The 18,332-nt window shown below is 36.4% G+C and overlaps 1 protein-coding gene across 1 annotated transcript in view; it reads left to right on the top strand.

The window, feature by feature from the left end:
• The window catches only part of NALF1 (NALCN channel auxiliary factor 1), a 441,440-nt gene that overhangs the window by 410,576 nt on the left and 12,532 nt on the right, over nucleotides 1-18,332 (top strand). The window contains exon 2 of the mRNA XM_071742904.1: nucleotides 18,144-18,315. Coding sequence (XP_071599005.1) covers nucleotides 18,144-18,315 — 172 coding nt within the window. The remainder of the gene's footprint in view (nucleotides 1-18,143; nucleotides 18,316-18,332) is intronic.

The raw sequence follows: 18,332 nt of genomic DNA, 5'->3' as shown, positions 1-18,332 counted from the left end.
ATTAATGCATTTTAAATTGAAAATAAATAGCAGGGTTGACATTTATATACAATTCTCAGATGTGACAGGATACTGTATGCTGTGATGTGTGTCATTGGTTGATGCAAACCAAACACATTATCCCCAGAATTCTTTTAGTGCATAAATCAGTGTAATTATTTAATCTTTAATTTTAAACAACAGACACTTTGGGCTAGCTCCAGCATTTCATTGTAAAGGAGCAAGATGGACAGTAGAATTATTTCGGCATCTCACAAAGAGGACTTCCTGATGGGGGAAATTATATAGCAAATTTTGACAAGAAATTACTTTGCACAGTTTGTCGCAAAGTCCTTGGCCCGTCTTTCAATGGGTCGTGTTCAATACAAAACCAGAATTGGCTGCCAAAAAAAGTTGTTCCTGATTTTGTGGCTACAGCACTTTTTGGAATTACAGTACAACAGTAATATTTGTACTGGCCAAATTCTAACTTCTTTTTGAGCTATTTAGCAGAAAGTTAAATTTACAGATAAAATGTATCTATCCACTTCTCTCCTCTATGTCCAGGCCTAAATCCACAGAACATGAAGTCTGTTTGCTTGTAGAGATGCAGGTTCTTTAACAGAACTATCATATTTTTAAAAAATAAACCCAAAAAAACAGCTAGAAGAACCTCCTCACCTTTCACAATGGCTAACTTTCCTTACCATAAGCTTCTTCTGATAGGGAGCATACCACATCTCCCAAATACAGACATCTCATAGCATTCCATGATTCATTCACTCCACAATCTATGGGTGTGGGCAAGACACCCCAGTAAAATCAATGTTAATAAACTTCCATTCCTTACTTGGGTCTATTTCCTATCTTTAGAATTAGTAGCAGTTTATCAGTAGAATTTGAACAACTTATGTCCCCTAATATAGGGTTTTAGAGTAGGGGAGGATGATCTCTCTAAATCTCTGCATCCCTAGGGCAGATTGACAAGCTCTTTCAGCAAGTGAGTAATAATAAGAGTTCATGTTTCTCTAATGATAATACAGAAGCCACAAAGACAACCTTGGCAACTCAAGTGCACAGTTAATAATGCTTCATTAACATTTAAACAGGTATAATCTTGATCTGTGCAATACAAATAAAGTCTTGCTTGAGCTAAAAGTAAGACTTTAAGAAACTGAAGGCATGAGTCCCACCTATAGTTCCGTTTCCCACAACTGAACCTTCTCCAAGTGGTAGGGAAATCAACTAGAAGAGGTGCTATGCTGGACCATGTTCTCACCAACAAGGAGGGGCTGGGTAGGTACCGTGAAGCTTTCAGCCCAAACCATTCCATGAATCTACGGTATTTGGTGCTGATAGGTGTTTGAGGCAGCAACCTGTGACAAAACTTATCAGGAGAGTTTAATGAAAAAACAATTTAATCACAATTATCAAAACATATCTAAAAATAAAGAGGAAAAAATTGTATAGAGAACTGAATATCTAAAGCCTTAAATTGTCAGGGTCCATTAAAGGTCTGCTTTGCTTTTCCTTATTTCTGGATGGGGTATTATAGACAACAGAAGTGCGGCAACATCAAACTGGGTAGAATAGAGGTAGGAAAATATGTATTTATATTTTTGAGTTATGCATGCAAGAAATTGAATATAGTTACAAGGAAAGAGAGAGAAGTCATCACATATCCTGCTGTATTCCTTAAGTCTCCTCAGCCCTTTCTCTTTCTGTCTTGCATCCGTCTTTCTAATTCTAATAACAAAACATGACTTTCAAAAAAATATTAAAAACTAACACCTTGCCTTGACAAATGCCTGTTTGGATTCGGTTCATGAAAGGCCTTTCATAAGCCAACCTCTACAGGATTTACAAATCCTACCTAATATTCACTTTGCAATAGTTCATAGAAAGCCTTGACTCCAGAGGCTATTTTGCTGACATAGAAAATAATGGTCAGAAAAGTGAGGTTAACAACTTTTCTTTCTGAGGTGTGACCTGGGATCCTTAACCTACACTTAGACATCAGTGTTGCACTGACGTTAGGCTTTAAAACTTTCCATCTCATATTTCTTACTGTTCTGAGTGGCACAGGTATAATGTTTGAGTATGCACACCAGACAGGAAGCCATATGGAGATACATATGGAGACTTTAACTTTGACTTATCCTCAGAGCAGGTCCTTTGGCCCACCTCTCCCTTGCAATCTTGGAGTCTCCCACTGATTCATGTGTCCATGTCTTCAAGCTGGATTCAATCATAACCTTTTCCCTCCACTCTCCTCATGTTCTGAGCTTTTTCCTCTCCCTCAAAACCACACTGATCTTCTGGCTTTATATTATCCTTTGATATTCCAACCCAAAATTTCCCCTAATCAGAATTTTAGTGGAGGTTGATTAATGATAAGTTATTTCCATAAATAATCTTCCTGATATTGCTGATGGAAAAAACAGCATGGAGATACACCATGGGACAGATTTACACTATGACAGACGTGAAAATAGTAGATAAATGCCTGTAATCCAGATAACACAGGAATGGCAGGGATGAATGTAATTCCTGTTAAGGTAACCTCTGAGAGAATGGTTTACTGAGAAATCTTCTCAAAACAGATTATCAGAATTCCCCAAAATGGAGCTGTGACACAGAAGTATTCACAATCAACTCTAATTAAACACAGTGCAATACCCTAAGCCATTCTATAATGTGGAATAGACCACATAATCCATAAACTGCTTCTTTACTTGAAGAGTAACCATTCTGGAAACATATGGGAAAGAATTTTATTTAGCATCACACAGGCAGTTTTTTATTACAATGTTGAGACCAGAGCAATAGCAATAAAATAAGTATATTAATGGAACAGTGGAACCATTGAAGCTTAACTTCATGTCTTGAGTGAAATTCTGGGTGGCATTTTTAATTTTTAGTAAGGATTATTCTTGTATTTTGACTTCTCAGTTGTATTTCTTTACTGTATTCAGTCATCTACCTCTACAAACTTGTGGGAATTCACTATCTCTCTAGCTTCTGCCTTTGTGACTGTTTTTTCTGCATCATTTTAATTACATAAAGGATGCCGTCTCTGTAAGAAAGCAGAAAACATCTGTTCAGTTGCAGCCAATGAGATCTGGTTTTCCACCCTTGAAGGCAAAAGGACTGGAAATAGATTTATTTTTTTAAAAAAACTTGAGCCGGAGACTTGTCAGTAGTTTGCATTCAATGCATTTTGCCTGTCACAGTTAATTCCTAAGTAGCATGACTGGGACTTGATTCTGATCAGGAAGCATGAGAAGTTTGTGACCAGAAGTTAAATATGAGTGCATTTAGTGCCAGTGAAAAAGCAAAAGAAATTAAAACAAACTTTGAAGTAAGTAAATAAATAAATGTATAAAAAAAAAATTAGCTAATAGCATGGCTGGGAAATATTTTAGTACAAAAAAGTCATTAAGATGAAAAAAAGTAGGCAGAGAAGATATGCTGAGTTTCCAAGCAGCTTGTTAGCATTCATGAGAATGACTCTTCAGGAATTATCATGTCACATAGCTAGTTCATAACCTAGATGAAGTATTCTGAATGTCAATCAGTGGAACTGTAATCACCCCAAAAAAAGATGTCTGCGGCTGGCTTCTGAGATTAAGTAATTCTGAAGGAATTTAAAACTTTAAAAGCAACGAAGCACAGGAGCTTTATGTATTATTTTCTCTTTCTACTAAAGACAAGAACTTTTTAAGATGACACACAGGCATGCCATTGTAAAGATCATTATCAGTACAGGTGAGATTCTCAGCATGAAGAAGAGCTGCTGATTGCAGAATAAATTATTTTGGTTTGGTGCTTTTTTCCCATTCTGTATTCTACAAAATGCCATTGTATACAGCACAGGTTGACTATGCTGTCAGTGCTGACTTCCCAAGATGGCTTTGATATTCATAAAGACAGCATCTTCCTTACAAAAAGAAAAGAAAAAGAATAAAAACGTGTCAATATGAGAAGAAATGCAGCTTCATAAAAAGATAATTAACTAGGTCACAGGCTAGCAAAGAAGATCTGTACTTATTATGTTGAGTGCATTTAGGTAAGAGGCAGTTTGACAAAGAGTCACAGCAGAGACATAACTGGATTTGATTAAAGAACAAAAATCATCAGAAAATGACAGTGGAAACTTAAAAATATCTGTATGTTTGAAAGTGGAAACTTAAAAATATCTGTATGTTTGAAAGTTTTAAAGGATCTAAAATTTGAAACAGAAACTAAAAGATCAAAAATAACCTGTGGCCTAATTTTAACTAAAGAGATACTAGTGCCTTTTTTTAAAAACAAAACCAAAAATAAAAATTTAAAATTATTGTTGCTATTAAACCATTTTCATTATATTCCTTATATTTTTCTTTTTTTTTTTTTTTTTTATTCTTCAGTGGAATGCCACACAGAAAAAGTGGTCTGTACTTCTGGAGTTCCAGCTAGTCAGAAGCCATCTAAAGGTGCAGCTCCAGGGTCACCTCTAAGTCTGTACCTGAACAGGATTGCACAGAAAGACATAGTGCTTCCTTACCCCTCATATCTACCACATTTACCATTTGCAGGACTGGATCACAGCTCTGAGTCAACTGAGAATTAAGTCAGTAAAGAAGACCTGGTTTGCCTTAACATATGGCTGGAGTAGTATTATTGCCATTACAAGAGTAGTAGTACGAAGGTGTAGGGAGGTTCAGCTATTTTAACAAGAGCCTGTATGTATGAGTTGCATTCATCATGGAAACAACATATAAGTAATTAGAAAACCTGGATGTAAACTAAGGACTTGATGTATAAAAAAAAAATAATGTGTTTTCTTTTGTAATTTACCTTCACAGAAATCCGGCTGGTTAGCCTTTCTCATATCATCATTTACAATTTGTTCTATTATTCCACTTTGAAATATTATTTTAACCAAGTTATTATCTTCCAGAGATTCTCAGGATAACTTGGGGTATCATTCTGAAACAAAAAGTAGAATATTTTCTACACTCAACCCACCTAATCTATTAACTTCTCTTAATGAGTGACTGGAGTTTTTGGGAGCAGGTCTGGTGTTTTATTCTCAAGCTCGTTGGTTGTATTCCAAGGCTGTCTTCTATTTGCTGAGTGATCTCTATGAAAATGAAGTGAAAGTAAATTTGAAGGGCAAAACTCTGCATTTCAATATTTTCCCTGATGTAACTGGACTATGCAAATTGTTAGATGTGTCAGCAGATAGTTGCATTCAGACTTGACCCCATGTAGGACATGAAATCATCTAAGAAAAGCTGCAGTGAAGTAAATATTTGAAGATATGAGAGCAAACAACAATCCTGTTCAGAGAAGGTTCCCATTACTACAGCTTGCTGAGTCTTGCATACTGAAGACAGTCCTTTAGGAAAATAAAGAGGGAACAAACATGGTATTGAGATGGCAAAGCTAAATACTTATAATAAAATAAAAATAATAAGGTAGTGATTTAATGCATTCATTACAAGCTCCTCGTTTCATTTCTGTATAAAACCTTTACAATACCATGGTGGAAGACAGAATATCTCTTTGGATATCACTACTGCATACCCATCAATGAAGGTATACAAAAGAAATATGAAAAACGCTGAGCCCAGGATCCCCTGATTCTCCCTATCATGGCATAACACTTAAGGGGATGCATCTAAAGGCAGTTTTTAGCTGGAAGTAAATTGATAGTAATGTCTAATGTATAACAGAATATAGACATCTAAACAAAATGACTGAAATTGAGATAGCATCATATAACCCAACAGGATCAAATAGAATTTTGTTGCAAGCACTGCACATTATGACATAGTGTTTTATTCAGTTCCCCATGAAGATAATGTATCAGGCAGTGAAAGCATATCAGTATTTCAGAAAAAAACATATTTTAGATTTGATAATAATAAAGAAGATGGAAAACTCTCAGAGAAAAACAAGGGGATATTTCTCTTTATGAATATTTCTGCTAGTTCAGGCACTCACAGAATAGTGGCACATTCATCATACAATTAGAAAAGGCTTTATTTCTTTTTTTTCCTTTTAGCTGAAAATTGTACCTAATGGGATCTGTCTTGTAATTTCAACCTCGGCTAGCCCCAGGACTCCATCATAAAACTAAAACTCTTTTTCTCTGGACTAGATATGCAGAACTTACCCAGACATTTGGCACTTTGAAGATCATGAAGTGTCATGTATATTGTATAGATAATTAAAATCAGCCGTTTCTTCTGTAGAAGTGCATAGTAATGCTGAAACCTGGCCCTTTCGGGCTGGAGTCACTGAGACATTCCTGGATCTTCTTCTGAGCTCCAGAAGCACAGAAAGATTTGGAGGAGCTGGACCTATTTTTTCCTTCCAAGAGCTGCCAGGCGTCCAGACATGAGAGGATGTCTCACTGTTGAACAGTGAACAACCTTGCAACCTGTGAGCTCTTCAAGACTACAGAACATCAATAGCAGTAGCTGATGACTGTGCATTAATCTCATCATTCAAAAGCTCTTAAGGCTTGTTTTCTGCCAACAAGTCTCAAATCTTATGCCCTGAGAAGAAATCTTACTCAAAGAGTCTGTGAAGCCCCTCTTCGTCTCTGTATGAAACAAGACCACTGGGCTGGCACACAAAATTAGGTAGAAGTCACTGATCTGTCTTCAATGGAATTACAATTTAATATATCATCTTTCTATTTGTTTTTAATTAAGTGAATTAATGTAGTAAAGAGCCATTACTAGTTCAGACAATATGAAAGATGCATTATATTTTAAGCAGCAAAACCTGATTTATAGTGTTAAGGCTGCTTGAGAAGATTCACTTTAATCTCTGAATGTCAGTAAGAGCATCTGGCAATAATCTGTTTCCAATACTACTCTTAATGGTGGAGAATTTGCCTTACAAAGATTTTGTTTTGTGTTCAACTTAATCAGCTATCTCTGTTTACGTATATGGCACAGTATATGATTGCAGTGCTTGAATAATTGGATAGTGCCAGTTCTCTCTAGAATCATAGAATTAGCCGGGTTGGAAGGGACCTCAGAGATCATCAAGTCCAACCCTTGACCCACCGGTGCGGTTGCTAGACCATGGCACTGAGTGCCACATCCAGTCTCTTTTTAAATGTCTCCAGGGACGGAGAATCCACCACCTCACCGGGCAGTCCATTCCATTGCCTGATCACCCTCTCCGTAAAGAAATCCTTTCTAATATCTAACCTAAATCTCCCCTGGCACAACTTAAGACTGTGTCCTCTTGTCTTGTTGAAAGTCGTCTGGGAAAAGAGACCAACTCCCACCTCGCTACAACCTCCTTTCAGGTAGTTGTCAACCCAGTAGTGGGAGGGTTAAATATAAAAAGAAAAGTTCAAAGACAGACAAATAACTGTGAGCCTGCTGGTCAAGTATAAACTTCAGAGGCACTGTGGTGTTTGTATGCTGGTAAAAAACACATACATGAGCTTTCAAGGGACTTCTCAAACTATATTATAGTGAGATTATATAGACAAAACAGAAAACAACAAAAACAACAACAAAAGTAACACAGTCTTTCTAAGGTGGCTAAAAGATTAAAGTCTTAGGGAATACTGTATTACATGGTATAAGAGCTCTGAATGCTGCATTTACAGATGTGAGCTATCACCATGTGCCAAACTGCAAGCAGTTTGCCCAGGTACTTAGATAGATACTTCGTACTTTCAACTCTTCTGGGAAATCTCAGAAATTCCCAGAAGACTGTGTTACAATCTCTGCTGGTAATCACCAGACTGGCAGGTGAAATGGCAAAAGGTAAGTGCAAGTTGTCCTGTTGCTCTATAACATCCTGTGATAGCAAGGATCATGCTGCTGTAGTAAATATCTAGTCCCTTGCATAGCCACACCAGACTAAGGTAACTCCACACTTGGGAGTCTGACACATCTGCTCTTGGTTGATCTTATTGTAGAACTTACTGGTTAACTCTTGAGAGAACTTACTGTGCTCCTCCAGCAAATATGATTTATCAAATGCATGATCACAAGCTGTCATGGCTCTGACTGCAATGTATATATCCATATATATTGCCCCATTCATAGTTTGGCCACCTGGGCTCAAGCTAGCAGGGTTTTTTGTCAGCTTTTTGGCCCCAAACCAGAGCTGCGTGAGGAAAAAATTATGAGAAAGGAAGATGTGTCTCTCATACTTGGGAGGGAAGATGTGTCTCTCATACTTGGGAGCTGATTGAGCTCAGACACTCATCTGATATCTGGATGTGTCACTTCCATATCCTAACACCACAAAACTCTGTCACTATGGACATTAAATGTGAGGTGGAGAGTTAACACAACCTGAAGACACAAAGTGTAGCAAATTAGGGTAGTGCAGTGGCATCTGTGACCCTGTTCCTGCATTCAAAAATGTCTGGAGAAAAGAGTAAGGCCACTTAGCTTTCTCCCCAGATAAATTACAACAAAATAGTGTACTTCTACACAGTTTCAAATGCCCATGATTAAAATAAACTTGTATTGGTGGCATAGATGACACCATTAATAAGACCTACACTTTGACAGGCTCCTTCCATTGCTACGAGTTCTCGGTGTTTTTTTTTTTTTCCATTTTTGATAGATTTCTGGCTCTGTGCCTTAATTTTATTTTTTTAATTATTATTATTCATTGACTCCTTGTCTTTAGCTTTTTCCATGTTATTTACTGGATTTTATGATGCTTGTTTGGATTCAGACAGGGAACTTTTCAGTCTGCACGATTAAGATAAAAAATCAACTTCGAAGTTGAATAAATCTTGTGCTTGCAGGGGTTATAATTCCAAATGGAAAGAGAAATTCAATACACAGAAAACTAGTTCTCAGTGTATGTTTATATGAGCCTTTGACAAGTCCCCTCATCTGCCAGGAACTGGCAGCAGCTGCTGTGAGATGATTGGAGGCCCCTCTGGGCCCATAGGGAGTTGTCTCTTCTGAACAACAGTGGAGCTTTGCAGGCAGAAAAAAAAAAAATCAGGACTCTAATCTGAGAAAGCAAAAGAGAGAGAGAGAGACAATGTCCTGGCCTTCTGCATACACTGGTAGTCAGCTGTAGCAATCTTCTATGTAAGGTCATGTTTAGCTGATTTTTATATATTACCATCACTTTATAAGTGATGGTAGGGTGGAGGACAGAGTTGAACGCAAAGACTTTCCGGCCTTGGCAGGTTCATGAATTCAGATGCATTTTCAGCACAGACTGTGAGACTTTAAAACAGGCCCCTGCCCATTGCAAACTGATTTGCAGCCAGTGGTCCTAAGATTTTCCAGGGAAGCTGATGAAACATTTTAAAAATTATCAGTTTGTTTTATCTTAATCATTTGAACATTTTAATACAGCTTTTGATCAGTGCCCCCTTTTTACTTTTTACCAGACTACTTATTTCTCTGATGAGTTATTTAATTTTAATTTTCCTTTAAGCTCATCCAAAGGGATGTTTATGATCTTCAAAAGAAACTCTCTTTGTGATACTAAATAAGAGCTAAAAGACTAAATTTTAATACATTATGAGTTCAGGTTTTAGGGTATTATAAAATAACAGTGAAGTTAATAATTATGGTGACCCCAGTTGATTGGCTGGCTAATCACCAGAAAGATAGGGCTAGTGAATCTGTTTTTTGCACAACATCTGGTCCTTGTAGAAGCTTAATTTATTTTGGCAGATAGAAACATTAAAGATCCCTGCTATATTTGTGTCTAACTTCTCTTTAATATTACCAAAGTGACAGTGAGATATTGATGCCAGCTCCTCTGCAATAACTTCTCCATAATCAAAGAAATTTAATTTTATTAGAAGCTGGCATATTGCATCTTTCTTTTTTTTTGCATATTTTCTTTTCCAATATAAACAAGAAAGATGTGAACAGAGCAGCTTGTCATTTTACTCATTTGTATTTGTTTAAAAGAAGTCTTGTTATGAAGTATATAAACTGAAGTTAAGATCAATAATATTCTGGCAAACAAATTTCAACCCTGGTATACATATCCTTTGTCTTCAAATAAAATAGCATGCATGTCTTCAAATTAAATTATTCATATAATATCTAAGATAGGGAAAGAAACAAGTTTCTGTGTTTAATATTCTGTCATTTAGGAAAAAATAAATGGTTTTGTCTCTTAATAAAATACTTTACATTCACCGGAATCAAGATTTTCTTGATAAATATTAAAATATTTATCTTATGATATTCCAACCATGCAGATACAGAAGGCATTCATTATAATAAAATCTAAATAAAATCAAAGGTTAAAATAAGCACCAGACAGATGTGTTTGTTCCCAAATTACTGTAAATTTCAGGCATAAGTTTCCATAATATGAAACAGTCACTCTTGTTAGCTGGTGCAGTATTTTAGGAATCTAAAAATGCATGTAGAATAGAATAAATGGAAAGTATTAATGTTTGTCCTGTAGAAAGCTCAAATTGTTAATTTCTGTTCACTCTGGGTCAGATTAAAAAAATATGTAAATTAGAATTCTGCAGGAAAAAAAATAAAGGTGTGGTTGTGCATGCACAAAGCCACTTTTTTGCTTTTTTTCAAAAAGGAGATTATCTTTGAGTCAATATGAATACACTAAAATACAAAAGAGTGTGATGTGTATTTAAATTAATGTTTTATAAATAATGTTTGGCTGTATAAAGTGAATGACAATAGGTTATTTATGGAGAAATTTTTTAAACTTTATTGAAAATATTTCCCCAGTCAAAACTAGTTTCATTTTGATAGTGTTGAAATAAAATGAAAATGGAAACTTTCTAAAAAAAAAAAAAACTTTTGTCCATTGCAAGCCTGTTCCTGTGAAATATCTGATTTTTAGCAACCCACAGATTTGAAAGCTGCTGTTTAGTTGTGTTTCTACTGCATATAATGAAGGACATTTAATCACCTGATGGTACCACAGACAAGGACGTCCTATGGAGGATTGATCCATCCTATCCAGTCTCTATTTCTGCACTATTCATGTACTTAGCCAGCCCTACCCTGAGGATGCTCTGATCTCAGAATGGGACTGGGAACAAAGACTGGCAAAAGAAAAATGCCACCAGCAGTCCCGCAGCTCTCGTGTGCAGAAAGCTCTCTGTAATAGCCAATTTTTTATTCCAAAGTGCACATGGAAAGTACAGTTTTCCAGAAGCCAGAAGTTCTTACTACTCAAAACTGACAAAGTTCCCGGGGGAGTTCATGTGTGTAACACTGCCCTTGTCAGACTTAATCATCTTGTGTACCAGTTATCCATCTATATTTTGGTTCTGTAGTCTATATAAAATACACTTGTAAACTATCTAAAAGACATCTCTGCTTGTACAACATGACAGCTCAGGTCCTGATGCACAAAGCAGGCACCACAAGTGATCCAAGTGCTTCTGAAAGGAGATGCACTGTCACTCAAACAAACGCATAATACCCTGGTGATACAAATACAAAAAGCCTTTTAGAATCTGTGCTGTGCAGACCATGTCTTAGTTGGTAGGGGACAGTAGCTATTACCTCTCTGCTGTACATCATGTTTAAGATCTAAAATGAATTTTATAAATAAGTGTGCTCTTCTGAGGTATTTCAGTGCTGGCATGAGCCCCATAATTAAACAGAGATCTTGTTCCCTTACTTTCTGAATATATTATTCAATATATTCATCTTTGCCTGGGCAGTCTTCACATATAGTTCTGAGCTGATGTCATTATTTGGGTAAGTAAAGGCTTACAAGGTTTTCTGGCCTTTACCAGTAGCTTTTCGTCAATGTGTTACTATCAACTTTTCAGAGAATTACTACTTTATTTAACTCTCAAATATACCTGGTGGCCCTATCCTTTAAGGTTGTGGGGTACTAAAACCAACTAAAATTAAACAAATGAAGTCAGGCTGAAGTAGATACTTTAAAGGTGTTCCATAGAAAGGTTGAGATGGAAATCTCGGAAGAGAACCTTGTGGTAATGTCACAGAATATTACACAATGGAAACAATTCACATAGACTCAAAAATAAATGGGATTTAAACATGCTCTAACTTCAAATCCCATACAGTGCCTTTAAACAGTTCATACATTCACAACACTATAAATCAGCAGACTTTAAACAATGGGTGCAACATCACCCATTGCATATAGGCAGCATGTTGCATACTAGAATCTTAAAGGTTAATTTTGGCTACAGAAAATCATATGCTAAAGCTGAGGCTGGAACAAGAAGGATTTTGATGTCCACACACAGCTCATTCACCATTGTCAATGAGTGAGAGTAGACTGGGAACCACTTGTGTCGAGCACAGCAGATACTGGGAGGCTGCATCATTATTCTGCAGTCCAGATTTGTATTTTTTAAAATGAATTCTGCATAGGGTTTTTTTGTTTGCCTCAATTTGGTGTTTGAGTTTTGTTTTGGTTTGGGTTTTTTTATTTGTATTTTAATGAATGTTGTTTCTGCATCTCAGCTTACAAAATAAGTTATTCCATGAATATTCTTGGAAAAATCAATTGATTAGTCGGTCAGGGCTTGAGTTACTCCTCAGTATACATAAAGGTTGCAGAATTTATCTCAGAATACTCACAAGCTTTGGAGGAAGTTGAACTGGAGTCATATTGCACTGTCTCAAGGCAATATTGTTAATTCCTTAATGCCAATAAGGTACTATTTCCTGATGTGGTTGACAATGTCAGTGAACAGAGCACCTTAGAAGTTCACAAGGGGCCTCTTCCATTTCAGTAGGTGAACCAATTGAGCTGTTCTCTGAAGACTTCATGCTCATACTGAGGAATGAATATAGTTGTAAAACATCAGTGCAAAGCAGTTCACTATTTTCAGAGAGACTTTCTGTCGTGACTTCTCCCTTACTGCTTTCTTTCCCTCCACCATCCTCCACACCTACAGAGCAAGAGCACCATGTGATAATTTCTAGGTTCCCTTTTGTATTATTATTTTGACAACCCGGCCAGTAACATCAATTTTTTCTTCAGTGAGTGGGAAAAAAAAAATGAACAAAAATAACATTCCAGTGGAAAACAGATAAAATACTTCCTGGATATTACTCACTGTCCATTAAGAAGTATGATGGCAACAGCAGTCAGAAACGATACTGGGGGGAAGGGGCAGAAGAGAACTGAATCAATCTCTTGATAAATGTGATGAATTGGCAGCTGTAGAGAACATAACTGATTGAGCTTTTCCATTCTGCTCTCCTAATACTTACAGTTTGACTCAGGTGATTCAGGTTACAATTCAAGCTGTTTTGACCGAAATAGGGTTATTTAGAATCATAGGTATTGTACCTATATGAGTGTGTGAGTAAGAGAGGGGAAGGGAGAGAGGCTGTGGGCATATAAACATAATGAATACAATTTTATCTTCCTGTAGTTTTTTCAGTCTTAACAAATACTGGTTATATTATTTAAATTAATTTTTTGCAATTGCACAGACAGTTGCAAATCAGTTGATGTGATGACCAGGGCTGTGCACTGATCTACTGGTGATACTGCACAGGCTGTGGGACAAGCAGTGTAATATCTGGTTATTTGGGGGTTTTTTGTGAAGTGTTAACTCCTTGAATGGCTGCACCTGGTTATTGGTGATGGGTGCGTGGTCACTGAAGTTATAAAACGTTTTCTGTTTCCAGACATTGGCTCAAAACTTGTACAGAAAAAACAAAATTAATTCCAAATAATTAATTAATCTGCCTAAATAATAATAATGTATTTTATAATTATATTATTAATACTTCATGAATACCAAGATTTTTATGATGGTTGTTAGATATATAAGGCCAGCTTTGTTAGATGAACTTTAATGATTTTTCAATATAGGATTTATTTACTTAGGTGAGAAAAATTACCATTAAACCCTTCTGTTATTCTGTAGTTATGCATCTGTACATGAAAAACAACCTTATTCTTATGTGATACTATCTTTCCAGCGTAATGTTTTGCCTAATAGCCAGGATTGTATCTTTTTCAAATATAGAGTGCCTGCAGTTCTACCAATGATAAAAAGATGACATCTTTAGATATGTACAATTACTGTATGTATGTTGTTGCCATGATACATCAATAATCCAATTCTTTCCTTTGCTGAAAAAAAGAATGAAAACAAAAACAACAGAAAGCCATGGGGGTTTTCTGTACTTGACATCAGTATGTCAGATTTCTATTAACAGCTGTGATTTTTCAAAGGTTTTCATCATCTCCCAAGCCAGACGAAAATACAAGTACGTTTTAATTTTTTTCTGTATTATATGCAGGCAGCATATATACAAGATCATATGTATCAGAAATAATAAATTTAAGAAATCCAAAGTCTGTGCTGAGTATTAGTTTTGTATTTGGTTTTGGTGGCTTTAGTTAAATTCACAAAATATATACTAGTAAAATAGATTCTTTTGTTTTCTGAAGTTCTGATTTTGTGTAAAGACATCTAGATTTCCTCTTGTTTCTTAAAAAAACTGTTGATAGCTCTGCATTTTCTCTATGATGTATATATATTTCCAATCTTTTAACTCAGTTTAGTTCACTTCATTCGCTTCACTTGGAAGTTATTTTTGGGTTTGTTTTCTCTAATTGAAGATATTAAAAAAAGCCCCGTCTAGCACTGTCATAGACTTTCTTTGCTTTCCTTGGAATGTAGTCAAAAACATTTGTTTTAATAACTTGAACCTTGAGAAAGTGCATGTTTTGAAGGAGCAGTAATTTTGCTCTAGAAATCTTTACTTAGTGGAAAATCTGGAGAACTTCCCCTGCCTCTGGCTTTTTCAAACATGATCTTCTTGTCATATCCACTTTCCATCTTTCCTCTTTCTTCAGAGAAAACCCAATATAAGTGCAGAGAGTGGAATGGAAGAAGCAGTCAGAATAGTGTCATAATATCACTTAGAATTGGAGTAAAGACATGCCATCCTGAAATAGAAAACAGAAAACATATGGCAGATAAGGAAAAAGAGTGCATTAAAATGTGCATTTATGATTTTTTTCAGTCGTTCCCACTTTTTATGAATTTTCCTTTTTGGAGAAACTCATATCAGCTATCATTTGAAATAGAGCATTTTAAGCTTCACAAAAGAGGGATGAGTCTTGGAAATTTAGGAGAGAGGCACTTTGCTCAATTCTGAACATTTTCTGGACTTTATAAGCCAGACTGCCTTTTTCCCCATATGACCACAAACACATAAAAATTGTTGATGCTTAGATGTGAAGATGTGGCCTTTTTTGTGTGGTAGGTAGTAGCTGACAGGTTGATTATGAGAGGTGCTATCATTCAAGATTCTGGGATGTTATATTTTGGTTTCTTTTTTTTTTTTTTTTTTTGACTTGGAGCAATAATACCTACTTAAGAAGGAAGGCTGTATTTTGACAGAGATTATGCCAACACAGGAAGAAAAACAAAGCATTGCACTAATGTCCTCAAACTAAATAATTAAATCTTCTATAACTTTTGTGCGTGACCCATAATGCTGAAGCCTCTTTGGTGATTTCCTATACTTGCAGTTAATCTGTATTGTAGAGAAATATTCCAGAAATGAGAGATACTTGTTTTTGACATTATTCCGTAGCTTACATGAGAAAGAAAAAGAATATTCTGCTAATGTTTGAGAGGAGGATGTATTGTTTACTAGGTTGCCAGGTTGCATGGATGAAGTATTGTTGTGAAAAAAATGGCAGGAATATTTTAATCTTTTGATGAAAAGGTACCCTTACTTTAGTTTTTAAAAAGAAAATATGGGCATCTTCCCTTTATTTTTCACAGATACCCAGGGATCCATTCAGTTCAGCAGTGATGCCATACAATTCAGAACAGATGTGAAATGAGAGGCTGGGCAGGGGTGGGAGGGGGGAAAAGAAAGCCAGCCAGAAGCAATGGGTAATTACAGGAACAGCAGAAAGAAAGGTAAAGAAAATTGCCCTCAAAATCATATATATAATACATTTTGTATTTCAGAAAGATGAAAGATAGTTGCACCGTTTCAAGACATGAAAAACTTAGCATATGTTACATGTTGTCTCCATTCAGATGAGTAATACTCATTTTCAGTTGACACACTGAAAATGATACAGAAAAATACTAATAGAATGCAATTCATACTTTGAAATGTTCTACATGCAATAATTTTTAAGAGGAGCGTTTATTGTGGTTATAAATTTTGGGGCTTAGCCATTGATGTCCTTTAAAAAAAAGGAAAAATAACATGCTATCAAAGAATAGTTTGTGAAGTGCATGCCATACTCAAAATACAAGCCAAAATATATTGAGACTGATAGTTTCAGGCCTTGTAATAAGACTCTGGAAATAGGCATCTGGGATTTGCAAGGGGATAGAGCAGAATTCCCAACCCTTTTCTAGGATGCAAGAAGGAAGACTGACTAATCAAAGACCATTATATCTGCTTCACTATTAGGAAAATTTAAATAAACTTCTGTTCATTTTCATTCCAAATCATGGGCTTCTGATATTTAAGCTAAGGAAGTCACATTTTACTACCACTGAAACAAAGATGGACTGCTCTGGGTCCACTTGCTCAGTTGGGTCAGCCATGAGGCTCATGCAAAGGCTGATGCTCAGTGAGCAATATGCACACATATGAGTTCATTTCATACACTTCTGTACTGCCTCTGGGGTAGCACATCTTTAGGCATGAAATGAAGATTTCTCTGTAAATCTAGAAATTCTAAGTTGTCCAAGAATGGTAGAATAGCTTATTTGTTGGAAAACAGGCACTTAAAGCACTGTACTGTTAAGAGTTGAGAGAAACTACTCTCCAGCCTACCAGCTAGCCCAGCACTGTTCCTCTGTGGACATTTACATTTTTTCCTTTCACCCTGAAAAGCAGCATGGCCATATCAAAGCTGCTTACTAGGTACAGTGCTTCAAATATATCTTTTTCCAGATGATGGATGGGTAGTGTTTAGAAATCTATGAATTAACAGAGGCCAAAGCTGTGAAGGCAGTGGGCTAACAGCTATGGGTAAGCCTTTTCTGGTGCTCAAATCTGGCTTTGACCCTTTTTTTTTTTCCTTACCCACACATGACTCTAGATTCCACCTCGTCTGCACTGTAAGTCCTCAAGTGTAAAACTCATGCTTTTCCATGATGTTCAGTCCTCTAATTGCTCAGACTCTTTCATGCCAGTTCTTAGGCCTGAAAAAGACCTTGAAAAATGGAAGGGCTGAAGACCTTCAGGATTCCCTGGAGGTTTCACTTACTAGGTAAAAGCTGGGGATACTTTTTACAAGAGCATGTACTGATCAGACAAGGGGTAATGGTATAAACTGAAAGAGGGTAGATTTAGATTAGATATTTGAAAGAAATTTTTAGTGCAATGTTGTTGAGACAGTGTAAGTAAGAGGTTGCCCAGGGAAATTGTGGCTGCCTCTTCCCTGGAAGCATTCAAGGCCAGAATGGACAGGTCCTGGACCAACCTGGTCTAGTGCTCAGAAAAGAATAATCAAAATAAAGTGAAATCAACATCTCAATTTTAATTTTCTATTTAAACGATGGTAATAATTGTACTAATCACAAGTTCTGCAGCCATGGCTGGGCAGCATCAGATGACAGCATCTTTAGTGTATTCTTTTTAGCTTCAAAATGTAGCCATTGATCCTCACTGTTGCAGATTCATCCCCTGCTCTACAGCTGTGGCTCTTCAGGGACCCTGATGTGTTTTAATGCTGTGGACTGGGTAAGGTTTTATTTGAAGGGAAGCAGCACCATCTATTGCAACCTGTTATCTTAGCTCCAGATGATATAGAGAGAGCCATCCTGAGCCAAGTTTTAAACTGTTTCTTGCATTTACTTTTATAGGTTTTTCCCAGACCAGCTTCTGGTAAGGTTAGGATCTCTCTGTATGATAAGGTATAGGGAGAGAGGCATGTAGCATATATGTATGTGTCCAGTGGAATGGCACAGCTAAAAGACATACCTGTTTGCAAACTAAAATAATTATAGCATAAGCCTAGTCCTGACTAACTGTTGCATTTAAGTCACTTGGCTGAAGTTTTCATTTCTGAAGTGGGACGATCAACAAAAGTTAAGAATATGATTTACCCAGGTGATATTCTCTAAAAATTTGGTTTCAGAAGGAGCATTAATGTAGGTGTTATACAGCGTGTTCTTCTAACAATGACAGTGCTATTGTCATCCATCTGTACTTCTGGTTCTTCTCTTTTTCCAGACTGTCTACAAAGCCTGGCTCTGTTCCCAGTATTTTGAAGTCACACAGTTTCACTGCAGCAACAGAATTCCTTGCAAGCAATACTGTTTGGAGGTTCAGACGAGGTGTCCCTTTATATTACCAGACAATGATGATGTCATCTATGGAGGACTATCAAGTTTCATCTGTACAGGTACAGTATAGAAAAGC

Source organism: Heliangelus exortis, chromosome 1, assembly GCF_036169615.1.
Source record: "Heliangelus exortis chromosome 1, bHelExo1.hap1, whole genome shotgun sequence".
NCBI lineage: Eukaryota > Metazoa > Chordata > Aves > Apodiformes > Trochilidae > Heliangelus > Heliangelus exortis.
Note: the sequence above shows the minus strand (reverse complement) of the source record. Positions and strands in the feature narration are given on the sequence as shown.